The sequence below is a fragment of the Physcomitrium patens genome, chromosome 8 (assembly GCF_059467195.1).
Source record: "Physcomitrium patens ecotype Gransden chromosome 8, ASM5946719v1, whole genome shotgun sequence".
Classification (NCBI taxonomy): Eukaryota; Viridiplantae; Streptophyta; class Bryopsida; order Funariales; family Funariaceae; genus Physcomitrium; species Physcomitrium patens.
Window position 1 is genome coordinate 13,201,997 of NC_143417.1, and position 9,331 is coordinate 13,211,327.

Here is a 9,331-nt window from a genome sequence, read left to right on the forward strand (position 1 = left end):
CATTGCAAAGTCAATTCTTTGGAAATTCCCAATAATTTGTAACTAAATGAGAATTAATTACCTTTACAATTAAATTGAACCAATCATCATAGTTGTTTAAAACCTATTAAGATTGACTAAGCACTGTTAGAATCTCTTGGAAACTATTTGACCAACATTCTCAACGTTGTCAAAACACAGAGAAGGAAAGGAAATGAACCGAAAGTGGAGGGGGAGGAGGCAAGAAGGGGTTGAAATCCAAGCAGAACATGCATCGCCAGGCACAAAAGCTCTTTCCCGAGCTCAAGGATACAAGACTGACTTCCTGAGAAACCTTGGGGTGGAGCATCGGGAGGGGCCGATTCCGGAGGGAGGAGGACGAAGTTGCTCAGTTCTGTTACGAGGATGAACGTCGCTGTGCAAAGCCCTGTTGGTGATGGCTGAAAGCCAGGAAGGGCTCCTCCGCAAGGGAAGGAAAGGAAAGGAGATGGGGTTCTTGCAACTGCGCACTCGATGTTTTGACGTGCGGATCCAACCCTTGCAGCAGCACGTGCAGCTTCCCCACATACAGTTCCCTCACCATCAGCCCAACTGCTGGAGATCTCTGTCGTCATGCCGCAGCGTCAGTAGTCTCTTCGGAATTGCCACTGCGTCTGCCCATCTGTATTTTGAGTTCATGCACATTTCTGGTTCATTGTTGTTGGGCGAATTGTCGGAGCTGGGTGGTGTATATTTCGTCGTGACTGGGAGCCCTGCCCTTCTTTGTGCTGGAGCTGTTTCAATCTCGCCAAAACCCGCGCAGTTCGTCCCCATGGATTCTTCCACTCCCTTCTCGAATTGGGTCCTTCTTGGCATCGTCTGCATTTTCACCGCCTCTGCGTACGCTGTTCATTCACTGTCGCCCTCGGAGCCGCTCTTCAGTTCCTTGCCCGTGCCTTCCGTTTCTCGTTTCACCGTGTGCCATTAATCTCCTACAGGCATCTTGTATTGGGTCGGCTTCCAAGTCGTAAATGCTGATTCATTGTGGTCGTTTGATGCCTTACGCCCTTTACGTTGGTTCGCCCCAGATGCGTGACGAGCGAGCACTTGGCTATGGAGTCCGGCGCGAAGGCCACCGGATACAAAAATGGAAAGAGGTACGTCACAAGTCCACCCATGTGCAACTGAGCTGCCTTGCAACTGGATAGTTATAAACACTTTTAGCTGCTCCTCAAACTCTAGGCAAGTGGCCGGTTTCATGGGGACATCGTCCTGATGGCTCCAACCGCTGTGCTTCTGGGTCATCCTCCAACATCATTGACAGCAGATTTGCATCGCCTGGACACCGCGAAGGTTGTGGTAGCGAGAACGATATCATTTCTAGAAAGACCGCCATTTGCACACATGCGACCGGTACGCTTTGAGTTCACGGTCGACCTTGAGACGGTCGGACGGACCACGTTCCGCCCACCATTCAGCGAGCACTCACTGACAGGCAAGCCCCGAGTGCAATGCAGGAAAGTGATCGAGCACGCGGTGCTGTTTCAGTTGAAGGCTGACACACACACCAAGGTGAAGGAGGACATGGTGCGGGGGTTGGCCGATCTGAAAGAAGATTGTCCAGAATGGGTGGTAGCGGAGTCTGCAGGTCCGTCGCATTTGACTTTGTCGGTTCCCTGTGCTTTCATTTCAACATCACCGCAGTCAGGTTTCTCACTATTCTGGCCATGGCCCAGACATGTTCGATTCATATCGACATCACCATCATGACGATTGTAGGCTCCAGATAGAGTCCGGGTCTCCACTCATTTCTGGAGATTGCGTGCACCAGAAACCGAGGAAGTTCGTTGACTCAGCATGAGTCCACGATAAAATCGTACTCACTCCTCGGGGGCTAAAACCTGCTGAACGTGGGAGGTTGAAACAAGTCTGACTGCACTGAAATGACTCTCGTGAATGTTAGCGGCGGGCAAAAAGGGATCGATTACAACTCGGAACCACCACCCATACGTCTCGTGACCTCCGGCCAGAAGCAATGTGCTCGTTCTGCGGGCATTGCAAGCACAGTGATGTATATTCAGGAGCAGTTGTGTTGTGGCAACAAGCGTTAACCTCGATATTTCGGCAATGCAGGCCAGATACTCCAACCCAGCCAAGCAAAAGGTGCAAGCGTTGGACTGTTCATGCGTTTGTTTTCGACGAGGGATCTTGATGTTTACTTTGCCAGCAAGCAGAAGAACGACATGGCTAGCAAATACATTGTGCCATTCATGACGGTAAGCTTCGGGCCAATTAGAGGCTTGATATCTCTTACCTTGGAGTCTTCGGTTTCACCAGCTCGCGAGATGGTTCTGCATGTGCACTTTTGGTTTTCCTGTGCATTTATCTTTTTACAAGGTTACGTCGCAATATCTTCCCGCCTACGGGATATTTCTCTTGATCTCGGTGAATGAACCAAAAAAGTCTGCGTGGAGCGTTCCAACACGCCGTGGAGACCCTGGGTGGATTAAACCCCTCAGGCCTGAGCAATTGTGGGTGTTGTCAAGCGCGCAGGGTGAGATCACGCTGGATTACGAGGCAGAAGTGGACGACAATGACGAATCTGTCTATAGACAAGGACATGTACTACCCCCCACCCAAGATCTAGCTGCGGCTTCCACTGTGCACGCCACTCGTGACAGCTGCAAAGTGGGATGTTTCTATCTATCTAGCTTTTAGATGCACTGTGCTGATCCCGAACCAAGCCGTCATCATCCGTGCCTGCCCAGCTGAAATGCGAAGCTTATACCATCGGCGGTGAAAACGCCATCGACTAATAAGTACTATCAAATATATATGTTCCGACTTCTTTCCACACGAACACATCATGTAATGACCTGCAGGAGGTGTGGGTTCTTGCAGGCGTTTGAGAACGGGGCAGAACGTATTATCGGGATAAAGGTGACAAATGGGACGTCCAAAGACGAAACGGATTCCATGATGAAGTCCTTGAACGATCTGAACGATGCACCGGAGCTCAGGTCCCTTCTGGTTCAGATAACTGCTGGTACGCCGGTCATCTTTAGTCTCTCCACCGAAATGCTATTGAATGTTCGGTGCCTGTCATTTGCAGAACTCATGTTGATATAGCCACGAATGATTTGGATATCGAACATCTCGCAGGAACCAATTTCTGTGCCCGGGACCAACGTTACACGCACGGCGTCGTGGTGAGATGTCCTTCATGTAAGTCTACCCCTTTCTGCCTCTGAAACGTGATCCGATCCGACAGTGATGAGTTGTGTCAGGATGCAAGGAATTGGTAGTAGGTGATTCGGAGAGGATTTTTCTGGTCGGTGTGTGTATCCAAACTGGTACATATCGAATATCCATACCCTCTGGTATCCTTCTCGGGTGAATGGATAGAGCACCTCATGTATGAGTGGCAAGTTCTGTGAAGTTCCCTGACTGGTGTAACAACAAACGGAAGTGACAGCTGAGGTGGGACATGCGCAGTGAAAGCCTTGCAGGAGTACACAGCACACCCACGCGTGATGGAGGTAAGTATCAGAGCTCCTGAGTGCAGTGGAGCTTTGAGACAGTTGTATGATTCCACTCGTGAGACGTTTTGCAAAGGCTTTGAACCTCCAGCAGCTACGTGGGCCATTGTAGCGTCGATGATTTAGAGTCGGGATGGTTATTCATGTTGTGGGTTGCGCAGGTGATTGCGAAGACAGTGTGGCCGATTGCAGAGAAAATCCTCACTGCGGACTATATTGTGGATGCTTCAGGCAGCAGGAGATCCTCCTTGTAGTTAGCGATCTTTGAGTGAACATGATGTTGGTGATGGGCAGTAGGAACGAGTGTGAGCATGTTGCCAGTAGGAGCGTGCTCTATGCACCAGAACAATGCGCATTTCGTGAACCATACTCCACATAATGACTACACATTAACAATCATTTTGATTTTGCATTCATCTCAAGGAAGAACATGCAATGGGTTTCATCGAGCACTGGGTGCAGCAATTTCAAAGATTAAATTTTCAGATCTCATTTTGAAAAGCGCGGGCGTGAAGCATTAGGATGATTCGGCCATATTTAGTGTATGGAATGAGATATTTGAGTTAGAATTCGAATATTTTTGAATTCACGACTTGAGGGACGAAAGAGTAGAGTATAAAATATGCATGTCTACTAAATGAAGTGGTTTTTATCCATTCTGCAGGAGGCATGAAAAGAAACAATGACGAGTTAGGATATTCATTTTGTTGTGAAAATAGTTGCAGAGTAAGTATACGCCAAACTACGTATTTCGAGATCTTGTATCTGACATGAGGTATAGGAAGTAGTGCCCCCCCGTCAGACTCTTTGTGGATCATCCAAATGGGACGCTGGTTTCCCAGCTATGAGGGACTAAGACCAATTGAAAGAACATGGAGGAAAACTAAGGGAAAGGCACAATCTTGAAACTTGCCACGAATGGCATGCGTAGAGAGGCCCCAGGGAATAAGAGGGATGAAGGCAAGGTGGAATACGTTTAGAAGGCAAAGAATTTTCTCTTCATTTTTGCTTGTGCTTCCTCTGTGCAGTTGTGTTTGGTAAGTCTCTCTATGCTTCTATCCCTACGTGTACTAAAGACTTCCATGCTTTGTATAAAACCAATCCCGTGTAACAAGGTACTTTGTCTCTATCAAACGAGCATTTGTTGCACCAGATATTTCACAAAATTAAGGAGCATAGTAGAAGCTATGGGGTGTCATTAGATATCTTGAGTGTGTTATTGTTTCCATAGTACCGTTATTGCAGAGGGAGCAACTGCCGTTCATCTACATCTCGTCTTTATGTATCCACCCGTATGCCCTCTACTATCACCAACCATTGTATTAGGAGGGCTCCGTGAAACCCAAAGAGGGAGGGCTTTGTGAAACATAGATTCGCACGCAACTCAAAACCTGATTTTTTTGGAATAAGTTATTTTTGAGAAATTTGTGAGAGCAATAGTACACATAGTCAGAGTAGCGTAGCCTTTTTCTAATAGATAGCAGCGTATCGCTATGCTTTCAGTGTTGGGAGAGGGTGAGGCCAATCCAAATTTTGCAATATGTCCAAACAACAAGCGAAGTGTGTAACCGGCAGGGTTGGAGCAATTTCGGGGCCTATGGCTCAAAGTACAGCAAAACCTTTAGTAGCAATATAAAACACATAGAGAGAAATTGCAAAACAAATAGAAAGCGGATGCATAATGGCGGGACTTTGTAGCACAGACTCACAATATGCACAACGGAGCAAATCTCAGATTTATGCAACAACAATTGGAGGAAGAAGCGCCATGTAAGAGCTCAAGGATGACTCGATAATTGTAAGGAGAGCAAGGTTAAAGCTTGAAGACAACATGATCAAGGGAAGGAGCAAGACGTGGAATACCAACAATGACCTCTACAGCAGGGCACTATAATAGGAAAATAAAAAAAGAACTTGTAACAAGACATACCAATGGAGAAATGCAATAAAAATTTGCAACATGATATAGGATAATATAGATCAAGGTGGACAACCACATGAATTGGAATTTGTTCAAGAAAAAGAACAAAATTTGTATTTTTTTATTGATATATCAATAAATGATCATTATAGCTTTGTGATATTTAATGTCATTAAATCTCTTTTTAATCAATAGATTTAAAGTTTATTATGGTTAGAAAAGCATAACTCTTAAATAGATTGGATTTCTTATAGTCTTGACTTTTTTCATAGCATAACAAAGAGTATTGTTAACCAAGTAAAAAGTCATAAATCTAGTACAACTAAATCTTTATTTTTGGGTGCAAGTACTTTCTTACATGTTAAATAAGAAAGATCACCTTTTAATATTTATGCTACATCTATTTGTATTGGTGGAAAGAATTTAAATGGCATTTGAAGCCAGTATGAAGGTTATCTAGATATTATTGAAAAAAAAAATGCTCATAATCTTTTGAAGCATTGTCTCTATAATTGTTTAATTAATCTTGACAAGAGAGCTAAACCAATCTATAACTTATTATAAAATGAATTGGTTGCAATCAAGGAATACAATGATAAGAATTTGGCCAAGATTTTCATACACCATTTAAAATCTCTAACAAAAGATCTTATCTTGTTTGTAAAAAAAAAAGAATGGATCATTGCAAATGTGTGAAAATTATTGAGGATTCAATAAGATTACTATCAAGAATATATATTCTTTATCTATGATATTCAAAATTTTTGATCAATTAAATTAAGCAAAGATCTATATAAAAATAGATCTACAAAGAATATATAATTAGGTATGCATCAAAGAAGGAGATAACTAAAAGACTACATTCTGAAACAAGTATGGATATTTTGAATATGATTTAATGCCTTTTAGACTAAAAAATGCATTAGCTATTTTTTAATATTTAATAATTATTATTTTTTGAGAAATTTTAGATGATATTATTGTATATTATATAAAAAATATTTAATCTATTCTAAGAACAAAAAAAGACTATAAAATTTATATTTGTTGTATGTTATAAAAACTTAGAAATATAAGATTATATGCTAAGATGAAAAATTGTATATTACATGCAACTCAATTTGAATTCTTAAAATATATCATTTTAAATAATAGTCTTATAATGGATCCTAAAAAAGGTTAAACTATCATAGATTGGAAGATTCAAAAATAATAAAAAATATATAATATCTTTTTAAATTTTTTCAATTTCTTTTAAATATTTTAAAAGATTTTTTAAAAAAATTGTAGCTCTGCTTACTTATTTAACTAGCAAAGACAAATTTGAGTGGTATAAATCAGATAAAAAGCATTTAAACTTTAAAGTTAATTTTTATTTTTGCACCAATCTTGTATTAAGTCAACTTCTCTAAGGTATTTTTTTATAAAAATAGATGCATCAAAATTTATCTTAAATGTAATATTATCACAAATAAAAATAAAAGATAAATTTTACTAAATTTTTTTTTATTTAAGGATATTTTGAGCAATAAAGATCAATTTCAAGATCCACAACAAAGAACTTTATGCAAATAGGAAATTATTTCATGAATGATGTCATTATCTAAAACATACTTTAAATTTGGTAATTATTTATATACATGATAAGAATCTTAAATATTTTATATCAATATGTATTTTAAATTATTTCCAAGTATGTTAGAACTATGTCTTTATTAAGATTTGAATTTTAATATCTAATAAATGAAATTTTTTTATAAATTTCTTGATGATATAATCTAATTTATTATTTAGACAACATTCTAATCTACTCTAAGAAAATAAAAAAATATGAATTTTATATTTTTCATGTATTACAAAAACTTAGAAATGCAAGATTATAGCCAAGATGAAAAAATATGTATTTCATACTACTTAAGTTGACTTCCTAGGATATATCATTTCCAACAAAGAATAAGCATGTATAAGAAGGAATCAAAAATATTTTTTAGCAAAATTTATCTCAAGAAACTAAGAATTGATATCTACAAAGGATCAATTATTAACCTAGATTGAAATTAGACTGAGGCACAAAATCACGCACTTATGGAAACTTTGGAGTTTTTTGGTAGATTAGAAAATAGAATTTGAAGAAAAACTTCAAAAGATATTTTTAAGTATTTATTTCATATCATTTGAATAAATATTAAGGTTTTGAGGGATTTTCAAAGATAGTGATGTTTTTGGTGGAATCAAGGTTTAGAAAATAAAAATACATTTACAAATTGAAGTTTTTTTGAGTTATATGATTTGCATATAGGTGAAATTTAGGCAATGTATTGATGTACTAGTTGTAAATATGTATACAAACTTTGAGCTCAATCAAATAATTAAATTGAAGTATATGATGGTTATTGTGGATTGAGGTCTTAGAAATTGGAGTTCAAGGATTAGTGAGTATTTTTAAGATCTTTAGTAATTTTTCAATTGGATTGAAGTAAAATTATTTTATATGGATACTAGACTTAATTTTCAATGTTTGGGTGAAATTTGAGAGCAATTCAATAGTTCAAAAAGGAGAGATTAGCACTAGAAGTTCAACATTCAAGTTGGAGTAAGAGACTGCTGTTGTACTATAATTTTTTTATAGTATATAAAAACTAACTAAAACATATAATATATTTATAAGTATTGATTTATATTATAATGGTTAGTAGATTAATTTAAAGAAAGTTGATGTAAGAGAATTTATTTTAAAATTTATCTATTTTAATTATAGTGTTTAAATTAAATAGGATTTAGATATTTAATATAAAATTTAAAGAGAATATTGGGACTTAAAGATAAAGATTCAATTCTCTAAGAAACTTATTTAGAGGGATGAAAGCAAGGTATAGATAGATGAAGGCAAGGAGTGAAGATCTTCATCCCTATTAGTCAAAAGCCATATCTAATAGACTCTCAAGAGATTGTCTGCGACCATAACAAGAGTTTTGGTGATGTCAAAAGGAACATTTGAGAATCAAAAGCAAGAATTATAAATTTTAGAATTTGGACTACAATTTGTATGCAAATTTTAGAAGTTTTGGATTTAATGTAATAAAATTATAGCCATTTGAAGTTAAGGTGTCTTTTTAGGACATATTGTTGCTCTTTTGAATATACAAGGAATTTTATAATAGCTTTTGGAAATCAAAAGATGTAGCGACAAGGGTGATTTTAAGACCTATATCTTTTGTAATTGAATTTTTACATTTAGAGTTTATGTAAAAGAATTACAGAGCATTAAAGATAGCACATGTAATTCAAACGTAATAAATAAGTCTTATTATTGATAGCAATGGTTGGAGCCATATTTTGAATTTTTATACAAATTTTTGGCTCAAAATTTTCAAAAGTATGTATTATTAGGTTAAAAAGCTATATATCAAAATTTTAAGATATTTAAATATTTAATTTGTGAAATATAAAGAAAATTGTACATACAGTGACAAACAAAACCGAGTACAAAATCAGAAGTGCCAACTTTTAAGAGTAGTTACAGAAATTTCAATGATTGCTTTATAAATCTGAAAGTTACATGGAATAATACACATAGTCTTGTACACATGTACAAAGTTGCACATCAAATTGATAACTAAACATCCTTCTACAAAGTCAAATCAACAACTATGTCTTGTACTCAGTATTGTTCAAAGAAAATCTTCAAACTTCAATATTTAGTCCAATAACCTTTTGCTTCCAAAACAGCTGAAATCCTTCTTGGCATACTTTTGTATACTTTCTCACAATCTTTTGCATCAAAACAAGGATAAATACTACAAACATTCTCCCACAATTCTTGAACACCTCTTGGCCTTGGAGTGACTTGGCTTAAACGCGGTTTGAGAAGGGCCCAAAAATGTTCCATTGGATTCAAATCTGGAGATTGAGC

At 37.6% G+C, this 9,331-nt stretch overlaps 1 protein-coding gene across 1 annotated transcript; it reads left to right on the top strand.

The window, feature by feature from the left end:
* The first annotated feature begins 340 nt into the window (after nucleotides 1-340).
* Nucleotides 341-3,913, top strand: LOC112286196 (uncharacterized). Its single transcript, XM_024527874.3, has 9 exons — nucleotides 341-858; nucleotides 1,047-1,115; nucleotides 1,476-1,606; nucleotides 2,092-2,234; nucleotides 2,512-2,580; nucleotides 2,860-3,004; nucleotides 3,121-3,183; nucleotides 3,454-3,497; nucleotides 3,659-3,913. Exons 1-9 carry the CDS (start codon nucleotides 416-418, stop codon nucleotides 3,749-3,751), a joined length of 1,200 nt encoding a protein of 399 aa, XP_024383642.1. The 5' UTR covers nucleotides 341-415; the 3' UTR covers nucleotides 3,752-3,913.
* The last annotated feature ends 5,418 nt before the right edge of the window (nucleotides 3,914-9,331 follow it).